The sequence below is a fragment of the Schistocerca piceifrons genome, chromosome 1, assembly GCF_021461385.2.
Source record: "Schistocerca piceifrons isolate TAMUIC-IGC-003096 chromosome 1, iqSchPice1.1, whole genome shotgun sequence".
Classification (NCBI taxonomy): domain Eukaryota; kingdom Metazoa; phylum Arthropoda; class Insecta; order Orthoptera; family Acrididae; genus Schistocerca; species Schistocerca piceifrons.
The window spans coordinates 855,620,270-855,645,817 of record NC_060138.1 but is presented as its reverse complement, the minus strand read 5'-3'; the positions used below and the strand labels follow the sequence as shown (position 1 = coordinate 855,645,817).

At 40.0% G+C, this 25,548-nt stretch overlaps 1 protein-coding gene across 1 annotated transcript in view; it reads left to right on the top strand.

The window, feature by feature from the left end:
- Nucleotides 1–25,548, top strand: part of LOC124775974 (beta-glucuronidase-like) — a 114,052-nt gene that overhangs the window by 74,736 nt on the left and 13,768 nt on the right. The window contains exons 6-10 of the mRNA XM_047250818.1: nt 1,676–1,822; nt 2,079–2,251; nt 2,381–2,524; nt 15,278–15,362; nt 19,317–19,493. Of these exons, the coding sequence (XP_047106774.1) occupies nt 1,676–1,822; nt 2,079–2,251; nt 2,381–2,524; nt 15,278–15,362; nt 19,317–19,493 (726 nt within the window). The remainder of the gene's footprint in view (nt 1–1,675; nt 1,823–2,078; nt 2,252–2,380; nt 2,525–15,277; nt 15,363–19,316; nt 19,494–25,548) is intronic.

Here is a 25,548-nt window from a genome sequence, read left to right as displayed (position 1 = left end):
ACAGGTAATGCGTGAAGGCTGCCACCAGATGGCTGCATGTGTTCCTGTCATCCTATATGGGCTCTTGGACATCCCCTGCAGGCTGGCCAAGCTGGAGGGGGGGCAGTGAAGAGGGGGGGGGGGGGGGGGGGGGGAAGGGTGTCACAGTTACCAACTTAATCATCAGAGCAGATGCCAGGATAGGTAAAAAGAAGTCTAAAAGGCTTGATCTTTGAGATTAAGCTTGGTCTTGAAGCAGTTGGAAGCATGTGATAGCAGTTGTAGTTGCAATTCATATGGTGGTTTAATCAGCCACAGAGTCCATAGTGCAATATCAGGCATAAACTTGGCATCTACCAGAGCTCACAGATGGTGACAGAGTGGAGACAGAGTCTGAAAATCAATGCTTTCTTCATAAAAAATGTGATGAATGACTTCATGCAGTGGGCACAACAGGCATTCAATGATAGAAACCTTAACAGAGTACTTACAATGATCAGGTGGGCAGAGGGCCAAATCATGATGAGATCAGTGTGGTTGTGCAAATGACTGATGAGGCAAATGAAATATAGATCATCATCCATGGTGCTATGGATACCAAATCAGGGGACCAAGAACCCTTGGTAATGACAAAGAGCTGTGGTTGGTGAAGTCTTCATTAAGCACTGCATATGAGGGCTGATGCTGCAGAGGTGCATTTCCTGAGGTCACCATTGCAGGGTGGTGGTGATGTCCACACGTAAGACACTATGTGCAACTCATGAGAGTGTTGTGATCAACTGATGCAGCAACGATGATCAAGGTCATTGGTTGCAACAGTGGTGTGCATTTGTGAGGTGAGAGAGCATTGTGTGCTGTGTTGCCTGAGGCCCCATGGAGTGAGCAAGTAGCCGCAATGCAGAAGATACAGGAGCATAATTGACCTGCACAGGTGGTACAGCAATGGCTGTGGAAAATAGTAGTGATATATGTTTATAAAATGAAGCTGGTGATCATACAGTACACTGAGGTGCATTGTGTGAGTAGTAGTTCACTATTTAATGATCACTGAACACTAGTGGTAATGTATGTTGCATACTCACACATTGGGCAGTAATACCCTGCTATCCCTCCCTCTTCCCTGCCCCATTCCAGAATTCTACTATCATTTGATGCAACACCATTACAGTCTGGCTGGAGTGACTGGAGATAGCTTTCATGTGCGCATGAGGTATGCTTGCTTGTGTGAATGTGTGTATGTGTGTTTTCCATCCTGAAGAAGGCTTGGCTGAAAGGTCAATGTGCAACAGTCTTTTCATAATGCCTATATGCAACTCAGTGGTGAGTAACACTCTATCCTTCTCATGTTATTGTTGATATTTCAACATATTTCCTCAAACAACCAAACTAAATAGTCCTCTGAATCTTGCTTATCTGTCTGTTAAGGTTTTGCTTCTCCATATTTCTAATCATACCACAAAGACTTAATTAGTTTGCAAAGATGAGAAAAGGTCATTGGCGTTTTTATTCAGTGAAAACGAGAACTTTATGTCTAATCCAGCACACAGTACGTATCTAACTTTGTTCTCTCTACTTCCATTTATTTAAACACAATCACTTTCTCTTGGACTGAACAGTAAACATTCATTTAAAATAATAATTAATTATACCCTGTTGACATTCCTGTACAACTAACTCATTCTGCACATTTTAACAGGTTCATGTGATATCTCCAGATGGGGCATCAGATGATATTTACAGGCTTCCTGTTGGAATACGGCGTCTCACTTGGGATAGCTCATCATTTCTTATCAATGGCAAACCCATTTACATAAGAGGTTTTGGCAGACATGAAGATTCTGATGTAAGTATTTTCATCTTCAAAGAGTATGGGATGTATCTTCTCTTTTCGTTTTTGTTTACTAAAATGATGCTACACACAAGCGCGTGCGCGCGCGCGCACACACACACACACAAATATAAATATGGTACAGTTATCAATTTACTTTGATTCTGCCTCACAGTAACTGATTTACTGTCTTCCTGTGAAAAAGACTGAGATCTCCCTCAATTCAAAATAAAAATCAGATAAAACATCATCGTCCCTCTTGTATTTTCAGATTCGTGGGAAAGGTCTTGATCTTCCTTTGGTGACTCGTGATCATAACTTGTTAAAGTGGGTGGGAGCAAATTCTTATAGGACATCACATTATCCTTATGCAGAAGAAATAATGGACTTTGCTGATAAGGAAGGCTTCATGATAATTGATGAGTGTTCAGCAGTGAACATTGCGTAAGTGTCAAACATTTATGAACAGTAAAATGACAATAAATCACACAGATGCATCAATCAATTCAAAACGAATTATTACATAACATCTAAAGAATTTCAAAGTATGTACTCAATGTGGTCTTGTTTTAGAAACTATTCGGAAGATCTACTTGAAAATCACAAACGCTCACTGACTGAGCTAATCAACAGAGATAAAAATAGACCTAGTGCTATCATTTGGTCAGTAGCTAATGAGCCTCTTACTGAACTAAATGGAACAGAGGATTATTATAGGTAAGCATGCAATTTCACTAAACTGTTATTATTGTAGTTAATTTTACCGTGCAAAAAAGAACCTCATGTTCACTGAAGTTGGGCTGAAGGTCATGTTGATATCTTCTTGGGCTGAATTATTACAAAAAATCAGATTTTTATCTTCTAAATATTTTATTGCCAAGGCACAAAAAATTATTTATTTTCAAAATTTTAAAAGGTTATTCAATAATTATGTACACAGTCTCCAGTAACTGCCCTAATGTGCTGCAAGAACTAGCAAAAGTTCCTGTCCTTCCTCTCATAAGATAATTGGCAGAAGCTTCTCACTGTAGATTGAAAATAACATCACCATTACTTATGTCATAGATGGGGCTGTTTTTAATTTGTTAGATGATGGGACAGAGCATATTTGCACATAATGATAGCTTGTTTATGTAGTGAAACAACAGCTAATCAAATGCACATCCTTTTCATTCATTCATCACATTTATACTATTGAGAGTCTGAACTTTGTAATACAGGGCACAGCTACAACATTGGTAATGCAGTTGGTGACTGACAATTGTAAGTTAAATATAGGAACATAAGTTTTTCCGCAGAGTGAAGATATAGCCTATAATGCAAGGGTTCCCAAAGTCTTCCTCAAGCAGAACACTTTGAGAATCATGGTACTTTGAGAGAACACCAATTGTCTATTTGGAGGGTATCATTTTCTTTAAAAATCAGAAAAACTTGTTTTATTTAGTGATTACTTTGATTTTAACTCATTTCATAACATAATTTTTAAAACATAATTAGTAACAACTAAATGTCTAAAAAAATGCTATTTTATTAATAGTTTTTTGTGGAGCACTTATTCACTTTTCACAAAACTTCAAAGTTCCACAGAACACAGTTTGGGAAACCCTGTTATAGTGTCCTCAGTTTGGGAAACCCTGCTGTAATGTCCTGGAATGAGGTTAATTAAGAGGAAATTAATGAGGCTCCACATATAAAATTTCTAGTTATCTTTATTGGCCAGTCTGATTAAATGGAATGAACATATTCAACATTTACTCTGCATGCTTTGTTCTGAAAGATGTAACCTACTATATTAATAGGCAATTATAGCTGCTGTTATTTCAAAAACTTAGTAAAAGTAACAGGAACTGAGAAACCAAGTGCATTGCAGCAAAAAATCACAAATGCTGTAGTAGCCTTTTCAACATGCTCAGAATATTTATGATGAAGTGCTGATACACTAAAGAGCAACTTGATTAAAAACTCTTCAGGGTACATTATAGCACTATTCCCCCAGATAAAGACAAGAACTGACAAAGTATCCACAAAACACCAAAAGCATTGGAAAGGGAGACTGAAGCATCACTGCTCGATAACCATCTACAGCTTTTTGAGATTCATTGTATTAAGATCCCAGATATGCACATCCCTCTTGAAAGCACATCATATGTTTTCAGTAGGATTTGGATCAGTATCCTTAAAACATGGCCAAGAACCGTCATGGCTATTGCGTCTCAAAAAACCATTCTGATGTAACTGGGGACTGATGGATTGTCATTGTCATGTTGAATGCAAGGGTCTCAAACACGGCTGTAGGCATTCAAAAGAGTGGATAAGCACTGTCAACAGGTTGTGGTATCATTTGCCAGTGGATGTCGTTAGGGTTCCATCTCATTCAGTATAAACATTTGCGAAATAACTCCTCAGTCAACCAACTGTACCGTAATGCAGTTACACGAGATATCAAGCACTTTTAATTATAAAACCTGATAGCTTGTAAAGTCTATGTCCTTTGGCATGTATCTGTGCACAGTGCATCAATCAGCTACAGGTGAGTTGTTGCCATTTTGTGCTTTTTTATTTAAAAATCTGTACTCTGTGTATTGTAAGTATCTGGACAACCCCATGTAACAGGGAATTGACCACTTGATGTCACTGGAGGTGGACCTGCCAGTATAAAAGGAGGCAGGAAGTATTGTGTTGTCAGTAGAGAAGCAGTAACAGCAGAATTAGTCATATAGGAGAGCTCAGTAGCTTTGTACAGCTTTGAACATGGACTAGTCATCGGATGTCACTTGAGTAACAAATCCATCAGGGACATTTCAACATTTCTAAAGTTGCCCAAATTGATTGTTGGTAATGTGATTGTGAAGTGGAAATGCAATCAGACAACCACAGCTAAACTGAGAGCAGGTACACATAACGTACTGATGGATATGGGCTGCAAACATTGCGGAGGGTGATCGTAAAAAAAGCACACGAAAGCAGTGGAAGGAATCACTCATTAGTTCCAAAGTGTTATGAAAAGTCCAGCTAGCACAATGACTGTGCACAGGGAGATAAAGAAGAATGAGATACAGCCCCTCATAACCTACATATTTCTATAGTCAATGCTGAGAGACAATTAAGGTGGTGTAATGGAGCTGGACTGTGGATGGCTAAAAATGAGTAATTTGGAGTACTGGACCACCCTGTATCCTGTTGCAGTCTTATGGAAGAGTTTGAATTTGGCAAATACCTCAAGAATGTTACCTACCCTCATGTGTAGTGCCAACAGTGAAGTACAGAGGCGGTAGTGTTATAATACTGGGGTGCTTTTTGCAGTTAGGAAGCAGTTCCCTTAATTAAACAATATTCAAAGTGTACACCATGGGCTCCGCAAGGCCTCAGCAACAGTTCTGCCCAAATGATAACAATAATGCTATAATCAAAAACTACACGGCCAAAAATGAGGTGACAAGCAGCACAACAAATCTACAATAATGCTACAATCAAAAACTACAGAGTAAAGTTTCTGCTTGAGTTTGCAAAAGCAATGTACAGTCCAATTTGGCATGGTTAGTCCCTGCACAGCTCTCAGACTGCAGTACATTTAAATCATATTTGCTACTGACTACAGTTTCAAAATTTTGTGTGAATATTATTTTGTGTTCATCATATTGTAAAATTTAACTGCTGTGTTAAAAGATAGAATGAAGCATTGGCTTAGAATGAAGCAATGGCTTAAAGGTGTTTCAACAAAATCTTGCATCAAAAGTTCAAGGGTTGTTCACCCATACTATGTGGCTAACCTCAAAGATTTCCAATAAAGACAATGAGATTCAAGAAGGTGATTTAATGACTTCAAGCTCCATGATTTCAAGTTGTAAGATATCTAATGACTCACTAAAGTTGAAAAAAGAAAGACTAACAAATCTTGCATCAGTCTCAGGTTTGCTGATTCCAGCAGCTCACCTCTCTACACTTCTCAGTAGTTCCAAGGTACCTAAGATGTACCAACATTTAGAAACTAGATCCTGCAATTGCAAAGACGTGAGAAAGGACAATTATTAAAAAGTCTAAAAACTATGAAGTATGTGACCAAACCGAATGAAAAACCCACAGAGGCTTCATATTTGGCCAGCAATCACATTGCACATGTGGGCAAAATGCACACTATTACTAAGAATTTAATAAAAACGTGTATGGCAGACATAACGTAATGTATGCTCGATGAGAAATCTGCAAAGCATCTTTCTACAGGGCTGCTTTCAAATGACACCATTTTTCATCGAATTAACAGTCTTGCTGGTTATATCATACAGACTAGTTGGTCACCATCAATATAAACAAATTCATTTTGCAAATGGTTGAGCTGACTGATGTGCTGGACTGGCCATCTTGCTGATAATTGTATGGTATGCATGTAAACATTCACTCATAGAAGACTTGCTTGTATACATGTCACTGACAACTAACACCACCAGAAGACAAATTTTGACACACTTAATAATTAAAAAAAAAAACAACCCATCTCAGACTGAATGAATGTGTTGATATTTCAACAGTGAGGGCCAAGGCAATGACTGGTAAAACAGAAAGCAATATCACAAAAAAGAAGCACCAAACTGTAGTTCCAGTCATTGTATCTTGCACAGACAAGCACATGCCATAAAGAACACCACAGAAGCTGGAGACTGAAGAAGCCTGATTCAGCCTTCACAGAACATTGCCTGAACAATAACTTCAAATACACAATTGATGTACAAGTCCTACACACAGAGGAAAAGGGGGCCAAACTCAACCAATTAGAAATGTTAGAAATTAAAAGACAGATGTGTAGATCCCCACACATATTATTAAATGAGCAAACCCAGTTCAATTATTAACCTCTTTTAGATGAGACGTGAGAATAGAAGCAAAACTTTGGGTCCCAGTCCATCTTAGTTAAGAAGCTCTTGGCTGATGCATAATGTTAGCCCGGTCATTGTAGTGTAATTGCTGAATGTGTAATAATGTTAGCCCGGTCATTGTAGTGTAATTGCTGAATGTGTAATAATGTATGTAATTTGTTAAAAATGGTCATTGATGTAATTGTGCATTAAACTATAGACTGATACCTTAAGAAGTTGAGATTATATTTGCCTTGTCATCATGTTTATCTGTGCTTAATCATCTTTGGGAATCAGTAATGTACTTGAAAATGGGCTTACAACCTGAAATCTAGGTTGTGCAATAACATTAATAATAAAATTGTGAAACAAGGCCAAAAATGGTGTTTGTTTAGTTAATTAAATCAGTCTCTACAAGGAAACAGACAACAGTTTTCAGTACTAATAAAAAATAGCAGTGTTTAAAAAACGTATATTTTTTGATCATTTGTGTTGCCAAGAGGGAACCAGAAAACTTTTTAACACTGAATGTGTTCTTCAGTGAGACGGCTGAATTACCATATGAAATATTAGAAGAACTGGTCCAGTGTCTCCATATCCACATATCTTTTGAGTCATATTTCCCTGAAGAACAGAATGCTACTCTGAGAATGAAATCTGAAATTGCAGAAGCCAGAAAATATGTCAAATGAAAGAACCTGTAAATCATGTTTAGAAATGACATCAGATTCAATTATGGAATCATTGTTCAAAACAATGTTACATGATTTTTGGTGCAGGGTTCATGACGAGTATTCACAACTTGTCACAAAGGCTCTGACTGTTCTTCTCCTCGATCCTAGCAACATACTTGTGTAAAATGGGATTCTCATCACATAGATCTACAAACCTGAACCTGACATGCCTCTTTAACTCTCTTCGAACAAGCCTGACATTAAAGAGTTGGTCAAAAATGAAAAAGCAACCTCATAACTGCCACAGAATGTAAACAATTTTATAAATTTACAGTGGAGTCAAACAGTGTTATTTTGTGTATTGTATTATTGTGTGTTGTTTTATATATTGTTGTAGAAGTCAGTAATGTACAATGTATCTATTTTTGTATGATTTTCATTAAATGTTTATAACTAAAGAATGAACATAAAACCAGGTTTTGCTTATTTTAGGACTCCATAGAATATTTCATACTTCAAAAAAGACCTGTTGCCAAAAACGTTTGAGAACAGCACTTTACTGCACTTAAGAAAATGCTTAATGTGGAAGGCTATGAACACATTTTACAGCATTGTATACTTCATACTGTAGAGGAAGAGTTGGAGATGATGATTGTTCATATCAGCATGATAGTGCACCATGTCATAAAGCAGCTTCTTTGAGGCAAAGGCTTGTGGACAATAACATTCCTGAAATGGACTGGCCAGCCGACAGTCTTGACATGAACACTACAGTACCTCTATGGGATGAATTAGAACAGCACCTTTGCTCCAGACCCCACTTTCCAACGCTACTGCCTCCTCTGCTTTCGGTTCTTGAGGAACAATGGGCTGCCGTTCCTCCAGAGCCATTCATACACCTGACTGAAAATGTCCCCAGCAGAATTCAAGCTGTCATAAAGGCAAAGCGTGGACATACCTCATATTATTGTCCACTATTCTGTGTCCGGATACTTTTGATCAGATATTGTATGTATAAAATTTTGGGGTTTTCCAAACAGTCAGAAATATGCTATTGTAAGACCACTTTACATGAAAGGTAATAAAAAAGATACTGCCATGAGCTGTGCTGCATGCAATGTGGAGTAATGGTTAGTGTTGCTGGCTGGTGTCCTGAGCGTTACCAGTTCTAATCCAATCACCGACAAGTGTTTGATATTTAGTACTTATCATTTCTAGAAGATTCTCAAAATTTCTTCTGTCTGTAATGTGGAAAATTCAATGTTTGTATAAATAACAGCAATCTCCATCCAAGGTGTAGTTCTGTTCTGTCTGTCCAGTGATGTCCACAATAAACCTGTTTCCAGTGTAAAGTGCTGTACTTTATTGAGGACCCTGTGTTCGCATTTGGCCTTGACTGTGGCTATGACAGGGTGCTGTTTGGTGGAAACTCCAGGTAAAAGCTACTGCCTACATGGAGAGGAACAGAAATGCAATCAGTGAGGTCTGTATATTCAGGAGACAGATGCAGTCCAAAACACCAGTAATCATCTGCATGTCAGGTATACTTCAGTGTTTTCTAGAGATGCTGGTCAGGACCCAACAAAATGCCTGGAAGGTTTCAATCTAGTCATCAAATACAACAAGTGGGACAACATGATGTGTTTGGCAAATGTGTACTTTCACATGGATGGCATAGCCCGGCAATGATTCAAGAACAATTAAATGAAGTTCAATAGCTGAGACAAATTCCATGTTGATCTGAAGAATACATTTGATGATCATCAGTAGCAAGTCCATTTGGTGAAGAAGAACAGAGCCCAACATCACAGGGAATCTTTCATACAGAATGTTTGGCTCTACGCCACATTGTGAATCTGAATATGACAGAAACTGATATATTGTCACATCTGAAGAAAGGAGCCACAGGAGACCAAGTTCTTCTGGTAAATGATGTCACGACTACAGAAGAATTTATAAAATTGTACCAGAACATCATGAAAACGAAACAGAAAAAAGAAACTATATGGTTCCACAGACATTTTCAAGTCTCAAACATCTATGATGTATACATGCACACTGAAGACATAAATTGTAACAAAGATGATGTGACTTACCAAATGAAAGCACTGGCACGTCGATAGACACACAAACAAACACAAATATACACACAAAATTCTAGCTTTCGCAACCAATGGTTGCTTCATCAGGAAAGAGGGAAGGAGAGGGAAAGACGAAAGACCCTCTCCTTTAAGACCCACATCCTTTCGTCTTTCCCTCTCCTTCCCTCTTTCCTGACGAAGCAACCGTTGGTTGCGAAAGCTAGAATTTTGTGTGTATATTTGTTTGTTTGTGTGTCTATCGACGTGCCAGTGCTTTCGTTTGGTAAGTCACATCATCTTTGTTTTTTTAGATGATGTGACTTACCAAAAGAAAGCGCTGGCAGGTCGATAGACACACAAACAAACACAAACATACACACAAAATTCAAGCTTTCGCAACCAACGGTTGCTTCGTCAGGAAAGAGGGAAGGAGAGGAAAAGACGAAAGGGTGTGGGTTTTAAGTGAGAGGGTAAGGAGTCATTCCAATCCCAGGAGCGGAAAGACTCACCTTAGGGGGAAAAAAGGACGGGTATACACTCGCACACACACACACATATCCATCCACACATATACAGACACAAGCAGACATATTCAAAGGCAAAGAGTTTGGGCAGAGATGTCAGTCGAGGCGGAAGTGCAGAGGCAAAGATGTTGTTGAATGACAGGTGAGGTATGAGTGGCGGCAACTTGAAATTAGCGGAGATTGAGGCCTGGCGGATAACGGGAAGAGAGGATATATTGAAGGGCAAGTTCCCATCTCTGGAGTTCGGATACGTTGGTGTTAGTGGGAAGTATCCAGATAACCCGGATGGTGTAACACTGTGCCAAGATGTGCTGGCCGTCCATTCAGTGTTCCCCAAATTTCCCAACACAGTACAGCGAGTAAAGCCCTTGATGCTTGGACCAGACCCATGTTAAGTGTCGGCTAGTGTGATGCGTAGTGATACTTGTGTTTCAACCTCATATCACTGCTGACTACGCAAATCCTAAGCGCACAGTGTGGTCATGGCTATAAAGTTGGGTACCAGCTCTGCCTGGGTTTCAGGCAGGACTATTCCAATACAGTTGGAGAGCATGAGCAATGCTGTTTGAGTTTAGGGATATGGGAATACGAAGTGTACTGAAGTGTGAATGGGAATTTGGACTGAGGAAGGTGTGCTAGGGTAGTCCACAAAGTTGTGCAAAGCCAGTGGGCCAGGATAGTGAAGTTGTTAATGCATCTGCCTAGTGAGCAGGAGACCTGGGTTCGAATCCCAGACTAGGTACAGAGTTTCATTCATACATCAGTCTGCATACATACAGAAAACAAAAGAGAAAGTTGGCAAATGAGGTATGACCAACTCTGAATGTGGTCCCTATGGCACTTGTGGTAGACCACCAAGACCTCACCTCTCTCACAAGCCAGGTAGAAAGAGAAGACATGAAGCAGTTTATGGCAGCCAGAAATGTCAGACCAAGTACACAAGACATAGCAGCCGCAGATGTTGAACCCATGTCAGGAGGTAATAGACAATGTTGAAGAAGAGATGATCAATCTTTAACACAAATCTCTGATGCCAGTTGAATGCCCCATGAAGAATGGGCTTGGCCAACTTGGACTTATGCCACAGTGGCAAACAAAACCCCAGCATCCAAACAACACAGGTACAATGAACTCCTCCACCAAGTATAACGCCCTGCACAAGAAAAGACATCTAAAAGATGGAGGAAAGTATGCTGATATGTTTCCACTATGAATGCCCTGGACATATTGTACACTAGTGTAGAAAAAGAAGATAAGTGTTTGGTGACTATTAAGTCCACTACTGTAGAGAAAGAAGATAACTGTTTGGTGGCTATTAAGCCAAAAGACAGCAATCATCGTAACAGTCCTTTTCACATCACTCAATTGCAAATGATTATAATCTACCAGTGGGATGAAGCCCATCACCTTACTCTGGATGAAGTCACTACTCAGTGAAGAGTAGTCTTTTCTCATCTCTGTATGAAAGTACCAGCCACTTACCCAACCACTGAATTCAAGAAAAATATGCATGGTGACAACGTATGTGGTCGAGGCCATGAAAATACTCTGTGGAAAAGGTTAACAAGATGTCAGGAAATCTCCTTGACAGCTAGCTTGTAAGGGCACTAGTCAACTCAGTGGCTACTTTTTCTGTAATGTCAAATGCTTATCATTCAGAACTAAACAAGATTATTTTTGCTGAAGATCATAAAAGGGGAAATACTTTCAGCAAACAGGAAGAATAACTATCAGTCACACAACACAGCCCTTTGAATTTTTTGTTTTAACAAAATTTAGTCATAGTGTTATTATTGGATGGAACTTATTGCAGGCCTCACAAGCACCACAGAACATAAAAGCTCCAGATCAGAGAAGCTATTCAACAAGCACACACAACAAAGATTGCTCTGGGCAGCTGTTTACTGACAAAGATACTTTTATCTCACTGACATCAACAAGATAGGTTCAGTCATCATTCCAGATCCTCAGTTAAACTGTGAAGCTCTTTTTGATTGCAAAAAGTTACACGGGCTCACAAAAGAAATCTACATACCGGGAGAATCATAAGCATTGCTGGTGGTCAATGAGAACTTTTAATCATCAATTGTCATGAGCAGCAACAACTAATTCACAAATATATGTGTATAGGAGCAGATGAATAAGTCCAGAATGGACAGCTCAGTGCCATCACTACGGATAATGCACTGGAGGAAGTTGTTACCAAAGTGTCAGTAGGCTTTGGCCTGACCAAGGAACACTGTCAGTGAGTATTAGCTGTTCTTCACCAATTTTTGGATGCTTTCAAATCCAGAGTTGAGAATAGTCAGACCGAGGGGTCCATAATAAAATACAGTATCAACACTGGAGATCACCCAGCAGTTAGCCAGCATTTGTATATATGCTGCAAGATGACATTATTGGATCTGCAGAGGGTCCTTGTTCTTGTGGAGAAGAAGGATAGCAATTGGCATTTCTGTGTTGACTACCAATGACTGAAGAAAATCATGAAAATAAACATCTACTCATTGCTGCAAATTGTTTAAGTCCTAGACTGTTTTAAAAGACATAAGAATTTCTCAACTACAGACTTTATGCCAAGCTACTGGCAAATAAAGGCTGAGGAGCTGATAAGGGAATGACTGCCTTCATAACACCTGACAGCCTCTATGGATTCAGAGTTATGCCCTTTGTACTCCAGGCACCTTCAAACATATGATGGTCAACCTGGTTCAATATTTTAAATGGATGATATGTCTTTGCTATCTGGACGGCATTGTCATTTTTTAAGACATTTGAAGAACATCTAAGTCACCTGACAACTGTGTTAAAGTTTGTACATACTGCAGATTCATACTGCAGACCTCTGCCTGAATCTAAATAAAAATCTTGGGCACCAAGTGAATGGCATTGGAGAAAAAATAAGGTCCAGAGGAAGTAAGAGCAGTCACAGATTTTCTGGCTCAGCACATTTGTGCCACGTGAAGTTTTCTTGTAATATGCTCATAATAGCTGTGATTCGTAAAGGACTTCTGTACTAACTTGTATCCTCTGCAATAACTAATGCAGGGTGATGCAAAATTTTTCTGAACTAAGGTACAGGAAGGGTCTTTCCTTGTTCTTAAGGAGGTACTAACATCTTCTCCAGTCCTGATGTTAGCATTTGAGATAGACATGCAAATTCAGAAAGGTGCAGAAAAGATGATGATTCGAGAGACTCACAAAATCCTGGATAAACTACTCTGCAACAGAGAAATAATCACTTGCAGTTCTTTGAGTCATCAACAAGTTCTGACTGTACTTATCTAGCAAACTATTCACCATTGTGATGGGCCACCATTCTCTGTTTTGGCTGACTAGTTTGAAGGATTTGTCAGACCAACTGGCAAGATGGGCTCTTCAGTGTCACAACTGTATAAAATAGCGCATGCAAACATGATTGCCTTTAAAGAAATGCTTTGGCAGAACACATCAGCATGGATGAAATCTCAGTCATCACTGGATTAAACGATGCTGTTGCTGAACAGAGGGAGGATCCAGCACTGTTGGGAACCACAGATGCCTTGAAGGGGGAGAAACCAACCAAAGTAGAGTTCCATTTAATAAATGGAACATTATATAAGAGGAACTATGATCCAATGGGGTGGAAATGGTTGCTTGTCATCTTGGCTCATACATGGTCAGCTGTACTTAAATATTTCCATGACAGTCAGATGTCTAGTCACCTGGGATTCGTGAAGACTCCAGACAGAATCAGACACAGGTATCACTGGCTTGGATCTACCATCCATTAGACACTATGATGTGAGCCACTGTAAGGAATGCCAGTGATGGGAGAGGGACCGAAATAATCTCTGAGACATCTGGTACCAATTCCACCTGCAACAACACCATTTCATCACATTGAAATCAACATCTTGGGGAGGTTCTCAAAGTTGACAAATGGGAATCAGTGGATAATAGTCTGCACTGACTGCCTCACCTACTACACTGTCACCAATGCTTTGATGACAGCTGAAGCTCTGTAAATTGCAAGGTTCCTTATCAAAGACATCATTTTGAAGCATGGAGTACCATGTGTGGTGATCTCTGATCATGGAAAGTTTCCCAGTTGAGACTAGTAGCAAAGGTAATTTCACACTGTGACATTGCCCACAGGATGCCAACTGCCTACCACCCACTGACGAATGGCCTCACAGGATGCATTAATAAGTTGTTGCCAAGTAAGCTCTCAATGTATGTTGATGTCAAACAGAGAGACTGGCATGCAATACTCCCCACCATGATACTTCAATTCAACAGACCAAAGCAAAATGCTACAAGCTTCACACTTTTCCTTCTGCTCCACGGTCACAAGGCCATAAGGACGATGGAACTAGCCAGAATGCCGGAGCTGGTGGTCGTGTGTGTGTGTGTGTGTGTGTGTGTGTGTGTGAGGTATGCTTGCTTATGTGCTGTGCGTGTGAATGGTGTGTGCGCCTCTCTTTTACTGATGAAGTCTGTGGCCAAAAGCTTTATGTAAGTGTCTTTTAATTGTGCCTGTCTGCATATTGACATGTCTTCTTTACGGTAAGTAGCAATCTGTCTTTTCCTACATTGTTGATATTCCTACCTGGAGTTTCCATTGTTTGATTATTTAGTATTAACCATTTCTGGGAGATTTTGTGAAGTTCTTATCTTTCTAATGCTTGTGTGTTCTGGAATATTTTATGTTTGTCTAAATAGTAGCCCTCTTCATTCAAGAGGTCAGTTCTGTTCTGGCTGTACATCGGTGTTTGTAATGGTGGTGGTGGTGGTGGTTAGTGTTTAACGTCCCGTCGACAACGAGGTCATTAGAGACGGAGCGCAAGCTCGGGTTAGGGAAGGATTGGGAAGGAAGTCGGCCGTTCCCTTTCAAAGGAACCATCCCGGCATTTGCCTGAAACGATTTAGGGAAATCACGGAAAACCTAAATCAGGATGGCTGGAGACGGGATTGAACCGTCGTCCTCCCAAACGCGAGTCCAGTGTGCTAACCACTGCGCCACCTCGCTCGGTCGGTGTTTGTAATAAACATGCCTTCAGTGATAAGTGTTGTATTTAATTGTAAACCCTGCTTTCAGATTTTCAACTTGATTCTGGTTATATTATCGCAAAATTCATGTGCTATCTACATATAACTTACTAAGCTAAAAATCTAGACCATGAAAATGATCTGTCTACATTATTTCCTGTGTGTATGCTGCCTACAGTATCTGCTTCTCACATGACTGCACTGTGTAGGCTACTCACTCGAAGTTTATTTTCACATATAGCCTACATGTTCTATCATTGCACAGAATACACAGTTGTATCACATTAATGTAGTTTTGTTTATATTTCAGGAAAATTATCAATCATGTGAAAAGTCTCGACACAACTCGTCCTACTACAATTGCTCAGTCAGAAAGCTGGTCTAAAGATCAGGCAGTAAGTGTGAATAACATTTTGGTTTTTTACCACTTCTTAATTTCACATTAAATTACTGTAGAATAACAATACTTACATTCATCGCAAATTGTTACATGACAAACAAAAAGCTCTGCTATTTGATATCACATACTATCAAAAAATAATTTATGTTGGTGCCTAATAAGAATGTTCCCAATTTCACCTGGACAAACCGTGTACATGAAATTTGAGTACACAGTACGAACTATTTTATTATATATTTCAGTTCAGGTTACAGTAATTTCTATTTTATAACAACTCTCTTTTAATCAAAGCATCAAGGCCCCAGATTAATATTTATATTATTTTACAAGACTGCTGCCACTGAGAATTGTGAACACAAACCCTGGCACCAATTTTCTGGGATAATAAAACTGGTGTGCATTCACTCTAATGATAATTACAGTCAGGGGCAGATTATTATATTTACCTGAAGCTGAAACTAAGAGAAAATCAAAACAGGTCACATAAGGGCTGTAAGATACATAATGATCTGAATTCACATTATACCGGTCAAAACAATTTGGGGAGCTGATGTGAAGTTAATTACATAAAAATAAACTTTAATTATCTTTGATATACCAATACAAAATAAGAAATAATTGTGTTATATGATACAGAGAATAGCGCATTGTCAAAGAAGGGAGAAGGGTTATTCAAACAAAAAAAATTAATGAAAATTTTCCCATTAGATGGTGCTGTAAGCTTCATAATAACATAAATAAGTTTGCCTGCATATGACAGATGAACTGCAATATGATGGCTATGGTGTGAGTTGCACATAAAACCAAGTGCACTGCATAATTCGCAAGACCGCTCTAGGTTGCAATTCAAGAGTTATGACACTGTTAGTTAGGTTCCCCCCTCCCCTCGGCAGTTTCTAACTCTCCTTAGGCCTAAAACTACATAAAAAGCTGCAATGACATTGATTTTTAATTGGTGTGAGACTGGTGGAAGACATGTTCAATATTTTACCCAACATTTACTGCCACAAGTTGAAATTGAGAAACAACATGTTGCACAACACACTGGAGTGTCTGAGGGGTCACATTGAAAATGTTCTGTGCAATGTGTGCCTTCAATTTTTATAATCAGAGCACTGAACATAGTATCTTTCAGATAACCCCAAAGTCAGAAGTCAAACAGATTAAGATCAGGTGATCTAGATGACCAGGCTGTAGAGAAATGATGGCTGATAATTCTAGCATTTCCAAAATGCCTCTGCGTCAGCTGTAATGTGCAGAGGAGTGCCATCTTGCATAAAAATGATGCTAACCAAGATATCCACACTGTTGAAGGTTTGGAATGACATTGCTGTGCAAAAGACCCCCATTGCTTTTAGCAATGACAGTACAGGTGGGAGAATCTGCAGGAAAAATATGGAACTATGGTAAATGATCCATCAACCCACAGAACACAAGTTAATTCTGCAAAATGAAACACTACCGATTGATTTACAAGCAGATTTTCTGTTGCCCATATACTGCAATTCTTTGTATTGACATGTCCTTGGAAATGGAAATGGGCTTCATCTGTCCACAGAATGTCCCCATGGCCATTCATTGTCCACTACCATGCCAGCAAGAAATTTTAGAGCAAACATTTATCTTACTGTCAGGTTAACATGAAGCAATTCCTGAAAATGGGTAATTTTGTGCAAATAACAATGCAGAATGTTTCATACCATTTTATGCACCCTGCTCGCAGGTGTGCCCAAAGTATGGGCAAGTCTCCATGCACTGCACGTTTGCATACCCTTCCTGCAATGCTGAGGCCACATCTTTTTACTGATGTCGGGTTAATTTTTTCCTCCCTGCGCCACACTGCACTTCAAAAGAACCTGTCTTATATGAATTTAGTAACCGTTTCCTCCAGACCCTTAGCAGACCTCAAACCACTGCCTTTCTTTATACCCTTCAGTGTCCAGAACTTCTGCAGAGCTACTGGTGCACAGTTGACATTCTTGTAAAAGAGCTTTATCAACAAAGCACAATACTGCACTGAGAAAGACATGTTGAGCTTCATAGGTGCAAACTTTTACTTGGCATATTCTGCCGCTTGTGTTCATTAAATTTTTTTGTTTCCATAATGTTTCCCCCTTCTTTGATAATATTCTATTAACATTTGATGTTATTCTCAGCAGCAATTCTTTTCTTAGAGAATTTTGTAACTGGAACTTTAATTATAATCATTCTCTACATATACTCAATTTTTCAGAGTTCATGCTTTTTCCAGTTGACATTTATCTCCACTCCTCAGACACCAAAATACAACTCTTTTTCAGTGATCCAAAAACCACAATGTTACTCTAACTAAGGTTTTCAATCCTACAGTACTGTGTTATTAATTCAATATACTCCATATTATGAAAAGGATAGGCAACTTGTGGGGGTAAGGAGGAGGCTGGGTTGGGGAGGAGAAGAGATAGCAAGGGAGAGGTGGGGGGACAGTAAATTACTGCTAGTGGGAGCATGCAGGGACAAGGTGGAGGGAGGGTAGAGGAGCTAGGTGCAGTTGGGAAGTTAGATGGTGAGTGGGCAAGAGGGGGGGGGGGGGGGGGGGGTAACAGAAAAGGCGAAAAGTAAAAAAGACTGGATGCGTTGGTAGAACAGAGTGCTGTGAAGTGCTGGAATGGGAACAGGGAAGGCTGTAGATGGGTAAGGACAACGACTAATGAAGTTTGAGGCCAGGAGGGTTACAGGAACATGGGATAAACAAATGTATGTCAAGGATACTGGATGGTAGTTCTATGGATCACTTCTGCTATCCTCTTGGAGACAGGTGTGATCTCTGCTTTTGTCCAGTAATAGCCACAGTTTTCTGTTTTGGGGATCTATGGTAGATTATAGTTGACAAAGGGGCTAACTCAGCTGAAAATTGTGTATAGAAACTGAAAGGGATTCCAATGGGCCCCAAGGCTTCATTTAGTTTTAACAATTACAGTTGTTTATCAACACCACTGACACTAATTTCTATTTCACTCATTTCTTCAGTGATATGAGAATTAAAGTGGTGCAATACTCCTGGGTTTTCTTTTGTAAAGGAATATTTGAAAACAGAATTATGCATTTCCGAGTTTGCTTTGCTGCTCTCAATTTCAGTTCTTGTCTTGTGACTGGATATTAACTTTAGTGCCACTAACAGCCTTTATATATGAACAGTATTACTTTGATTTTTGTGAAAGATAATTTGATAATATCCTGCAGTGATAGTCACTGAAAGCTTTACACATTGTTCTCTTGACTGCAAGATGCATTTCATTCAGCATTTCTCTATCTATAGCCCCATGCTTTGCCTTATAACTATCATGTAGTAGTCTCTGCTTCTTTGGAAATTTCTCTGCAGTGACTGTATACTGTGGAGTGTCTTTTCCATTATGAACTTTCCTACTGGGTACATATCAGTCCAGTGCTTTGTCAACTATTCTTTGAAACTTGATCCATAGTTTCTCTACACACTCTTGTCCGGAGCTAAAAGTTTCAAGTTCCTCATTGAGGTATGGCACTATTTTATCTCTATCTAATTGCTGAACACACATATCTTCCTGCTTTTTTTTAGCTTCCTTGGTGTTTTGATATTCATTGGTACCATATAGGAAAATATTACATATAAATGAAACTTCCTGGCAGATTAAAACTGTGTGCTGGACCGAGACTAGAACTTGGGACCTTTGGCTATTCATGGGAAAGTTAAAGGTTTCTCAGACAGTATTTTATTTGTGCACTGTGATGTTTTTGAATGTAGGATGGTCTGATGATGGTACCTGGTACTGAAACTGGTAGTCATTTTACAAAATATCAATTTGACATTAGACTACAGAAAATAAGGTTTTCTTCCCAAATACAAGTAAAGTACCGTGTATGTTCCTCTAACAGCCACAAATCATATAACTGTAGTAGCAGTACAGTGTTTCAATCACGTTTCTCTCTGCAGAGTCAGTTCTTGGATATTATTGGAGTGAACCGTTACCTTGGGTGGTATGAGAATGGAGGGCTTCTTGAAACAATTGAACCACAGTTCATAATGGAAATTGATATGTGGAGAGAAAAGTACAACAAACCAATAATAATTACAGAATATGGAGCTGAAAACATTGTTGGGTTGCACTCGGTAAGGAAAAATAGATTAGTAATTGCATTACGTTTATCTGACAAAGTATTTGATAGTGACAAATTTCACATGACATTATCAGTTTGTATGCTTCCAGTACCCAAAAAACTGAATAAATCAGCAGAATCTAAATCTTACAGTAGCATATGAATTGACGTTTTTTTCTTCTTTTATAGAACTTGCTAAGAAAATACACCTCCAATCCAGTTTTCTTGTTTCTTAAGTAGTGTACTATTAAAGCATAGATTTCACATATTTAATAATGTGCAAACTAAGAATGAAAGAGATTTCTGTTTTTCTGATAAGAACACTTACAGACACAGTTGTCAGAAAGCCTCATTTTATAAAGTGAAAAGCATGGCATTTAAATTTACATGAAGTATGAAACTTTTGTTATCGCTGTCTCTGTGCTTTAGTCACCACTCATGCTATTTTGTTACCCAAACCTTCACATTTCCTCAAGTAATGCATCCTGTTTATGAAATGATGCACTATTTACTTCAAAACCACAATAAAATGACAAAAAAAGTAAAGGTAAGTACCCAGCATATAGTTGAGTCTTGGACAGACACAGAGTGCTCAAGGCCTCAGCCATTTGCTGAGTCATTACCTTTACTCTTTCCACTGTTGGTATTCCATCCAGTAGTATCATCTTCTGGAGAGTCATAGAAAACGAACTGTGGAAGCTTTTTGATGCCACAAAGAACTGAAACAAGCCAGTCTGTGAAACTGAGTACTTGCATGAAATTTAAAAAGAAATGTAATAAAACTAACAATACACTGTGCAATCAATGCATCTGTAATATTTGAGTGCGCAAATGATTTATACAGGAATGAACTTAAAAAAACACAACAAATCTAACTTTGAGATTCAGTTTACATTAAATTAAAATGTGACTGAGACAGACCTTCCTCAAAGAGATGATCTCTTGTACTCTTCATATCTAAGCAGTGTCAATTATACTAGTGAGAGTATAAATACTTTAGGAGTAAATGAGGCCACTGACTGAAAAGCAGAAGCATGGAATCGTCAAGAGGCACACGAGAAAAAAAAGAGAGAAAAGTTACTAGTTTTCAGAGTTAGTTCTTTTCCCATGCTCGTGTACACACACACACACACACACACACACACACACACACACACACACACACAGGCACGCCTATGCCCATATGTAGAGCCAACTGGATGCACAATGCCACGATTGCAATTTGGCAGGTGGACTGAGGTGTAGTGGGGGGTTACATTTGGTGGGGTGGGTATAGGGAGTGGGAGGCGGGAGCAAGTAGAGGTACTGGAAGTGACTAGCAAGTGGCTTGGAGGGAGGAAGTCAGTTTACTGGCTAGGGGGTGGCAGGTGCTGGGTTAGGCACGTAATGCACTGGTGTTGGAGCTGGTGGGGAGCAACGCATGATGAACGTGACATGGAAAAATAAAGTGGGAGGTAGGATGGGACAGAGAAAGAGGTGGAGGATATGAGGACAGTCAGTTAATGGAGATTAAGGGCAGGACAGTTCCAGAAATGAAGGATGTGTTGCAAGGACAACTCCCATCCGCGCAGTTCAGAAACACTAGTGGTGGAGGAAAGAATCAAGATGGCCATCTTGATCCTTTCCTCCACCACTAGCGTCATGGAACAGCCATTGAAATAGAGCATGTGGTGCTCAGTTACATGTTAAGACATCAGGTTGTCTAATTTGTTCTTGGCCACAGTTTTGTGGTGCCATTTGTTCTTGTGGTCAGCTAGTTGGTCACCATACCAACATAAAAAAGATGTGCAGTGATTGTAGCAGAGTTGACATATGACGGTTTTTGTCTGTACCAACTCTGCTGCAATCACTGCACAGCTTTTTTATGTTGGTATAACAACTAACCAGCTCTCCACCAGAATGAATGGCCACTGTTAAACTGGCCAAGAACAATGTTGACCACCCATTGGCAACATGCTCGATTTCAATGGCTGCTTCACAAACCATGTCATCTTGATTTTTTCCTCCACCACCAGCTTTTCAGTACAAAGCAGAAGTAATTCCTACACCATATCCTTCACTCCCAGAACCATCCTGGCCTCAACCTCTGTTAACTGATCGCCCCACACCCTCCCCAACAGCTTCATCTCCCTCTGCACTGTCATCCCCCTCCCAACACACCTCTCCATGTCACATGCATGTCTAGCCTGTGCACTTGCTACCTGTCCCTCCCTCATTCCTCACCAGCAAACTGGCTGCCTCCCTCCAAGCCACTAGCTATCCACCCTCAAGCCCTCTTCTTTCCTCCCATCTTTCTTTCACTCTACCCATTGCACATCACCCAATACAACCCCAAGCCCACCTCAGTCTATCTGCCAAACTACACTCCTGACACTGTGCATCCAGCCAGCACTACGTAGGGGCACTAGCATGTGCGTGTTTTTGTCCTTTTTGCATGTGCCTGTTGACAACTCAAGACTTCTGCTCAGCATAAAGCATGTTATGTCAATAAAGTTTATTTAAAAAAGTTATTCTTCTGTCTTTTACATATGCCCTGTTTCTGTCTGCATTTCACAAGACATGGAATAAACTTGCATATAAAGAGTGCTTTTATATTTGAATGAAGCAAACTCAGTGCTTTCAGGAAAACTAGATTTTCAATCAATGTATTCCATTCTGTTCTATTACTAGCAGCAGAATCTCGTATATATGAAAATAATCTGCCATTGATTATTAATCCAAAGTCTGCAGTACTAGATGAGTCAGAAACAGCACTAATGACATGGAAGTTTGGCCAACAAAATCTGCATCTTGTTAAGTCCTAACCTACACTACCGACCATTAAAATTGCTACACCATGAAGATGATGTGCTAAAGACGCAAAATTTAACTGACACGAAGAAGATGCTGTGACATGCAAATGATTAGCTTTTCAGAGCATTACACAAGGTTGGGGCTGGTGGCGCCACCTACAACGTGCTGATATGAGGAAAGTTTCCAACCGATTTCTCATACACAAACAGCAGTTGACCGGCGTTGCCCTGTGAAACATTGTTGTGATGCCTCGTGCAAGGAGGAGAAATGCGTACCATCACATTTCCGACTTTGATAAAGGTCGGATTGTAGCCTATTATGATTGCGGTTTATTGTATCGCGACATTGCTGCTCGCGTTGGTCGAGATCCAATGACTGTTAGCAGAATATGGAATCGGTGGGTTCAGAAGGGTAATATGAAATGCCGTGCTGGATCACAATGGCCTCATAACACTAGCAGTCGAGATGACAGGCATCTTATCTGCAGGGCTGTAACAGATCGTCCAGCCACGTTTCAATCCCTGAGTCAACAGATCGGGACGTTTGCAAGACAACAACCATCTGCATGAACAGTTCGATGACATTTGCAGCAGCATGGACTATCAGCTCCGAGACCATGGCTGCGGTTACCCTTGACGCTGAATCACAGACAGGAGCGCCTGCGATGATGTACTCAATGATGAACCTGGGTGGACGAATGGCAAAACGTAATTTTCTCGAATGAATCCAGGTTCTGTTTACAGCATCATGATTGTTGCATCCGTGTTTGGCGACATTGCGGTGAACGCACATTGGAAGCCTGTATTCGTCATTGCCATACTGACGTATCACCCGGCGTGATGGTATGGGGTGCCACTGGTTACACGTCTCGGTCACCTCTTGTTCGCATTGACGGCACTTTGAACAGTGGACGTTACATTTCAGATGTGTTACGACCCATGGCTCTACCCTCCATTCAATGCCTACAAAACCCTACATTTCAGCAGGATATTGCATGACCGCATGTTGCAGGTCGTGCATGGGCCTTTCTGGATACGGAAAATGTTCGACTGCTGCCCTGGCCAGCACATTCTCCAGATCTCTCACCAATTGAAAACGTCTGGTCAATGGTGGCCGAGCAACTGGCTCGTCACAATACGCCACTCACTACTCTTGATGAACTGTGGTACCGTGTCGAAGCTGCATGGGCAGCTGTTCCTGTACACGCCATCCAAGCTCTCTTTGACTCAATGCCCAGGCATATCAAGGCTGTTATTACGGCCAGAGGTGGTTGTTCTGGGTACTGATTTCTCAGGATCTACGCACCCAAATTGCGTGAAAATGTAATCACATGTCAGTTCTAGTATAATATATTTGTCCAATGAATACCCATTTGTCATCTGCATTTCTTCTTGGTGTAGCAATTTTAATGGCCAGTAGCATATTTGCTCCTGTTGTTGAGAGCAAACAGCAATCTGGTACAGTGGTTTTGGGTAGAAAGTAATCCTGAATTCCAATACCTCATGTATGTTGTCATTGTGAATTTCATACTCCTACAAACTTTTCCTGCAGATGTCCTCAGTACAAATAAAACAGCTATTAAAATGATTATTCAGTTGAAACAATCCTAAACCAGGCAAGTTTGCAAATTTAAATAATAACTGAAAGGCTGTAATCTACAAGACTTAACTTTGGTAGCCAAAAACAAACATGTGTGGGCAAATTAAATTAGGTGTTTATTTTCTATTCACTTACAGAGTCACTACATATGTTTGCTCCTCCGTGGTACATACCCACATTGTTACGATATACATCACCAACAACACTCACGAGGTCATCATCAAATGGGGAGAAATAACCATCAGTAATACACACTGTTCAAAAGAATTATGAAAACATGACTTTGGGCACTGCCATACTCTAGTGAGTAATAATTGAGGAGTGGGTACATTGCCAAATTATACCATCATCTTTCAGAAATTATGTACACAAAAAAAAACATCATTATACCCTCATTCATTTATATAACAAGAACTGAAGTGCCTGAGAAGTGTCAAAAACAAAGAGGAAATAATCATTCATTCCTTTATCCTGGGTGCTTTTCATTGGACGGTGAGAGCTGCAATAATGTATATGCCCTCCACAAGCATCATCACTGCCCAACACCTATGTGGCATGCTACATATAGGTTGCAGATGTCACCCTGTTGTATTCATGCCCATTCTTTAATGAGAGAACTTGAGAGTTCTCAGAAAGTCTGTGGTGAAATAGGATGACCACGAACATGTCTGTCAAGCATGTCCCACACATTCTTGATGGGATTTAGGTCAGGGCTCACTACTGGCCATTCCTTTACTTCAATGTCCTGGCATTAAGAGACATCCCTGGCACCTACTGCCACATGGATTCTGGAATTATCAAGCTTGAGAATGAATACAGGGCCACTACCATATGCAGCGGCCACCACATGGTCCAACAGGATCTATTCAGTGTACTTGGTGGCGGTAAGGCGACCACGCACAATGTCGAGATCCAAATGGCTGTCAACACTGAAACCACCCAACACCATCACACCATCACACTGGAAAAAAATTTGGCAGCTACTGCTCACCACACAAGGACATAGCCATTACCTTGGAAGAGAGAAAATCTGGACTCATCTGTGAATGACACATTTTGCCAATGATGAAGTTGTCAGTTGAGACAGGAATGGTGGAACTGTAGGTGAGCTGCCAGACATTTTCATGTCAAGTGGAGTACTCATACAGCATGTCTGGGTCATAAGGTGATTTCTCATAACCTGTTTCTTACTGTCTGACTGGACATAACAGCTCCAATGGCCTTTATGAAAAGGGTTCTGCCCTTATGAAAAGGTTCTACAGTGCTCTGGCAGTAGTCATATGACACCACAATGCAGATATGGCCAAATACCAGTCTTCAAGTGAGGTTGTAAAGCATTGGCAATTTTGTTCAACACACCTTGTGTACACACTTTTCTCCCCATAGTGTGTCCAGAATCTATGGAAGGCAGGTGTAGAAAAATTGGCATATGTAGTGACACAGCAGAAATTCCATCCTTCTTGGATGAAACAGACTGCCCTTGCAACTTGTACTGCATTAAAATGTTCATTGTATGTGCTTGGTTGAATACAATGTCCACAAGTGACAATCTGCGTATCTCACTAGCAAACCTTGTCATACCACTGCTCACTTCTTTCTTGGGGAGTAGGAAGAGCCAATAGATGGCAAATGACATTAGTTGTTGCATACATTGAAAACAAAGATCTAAAATTATG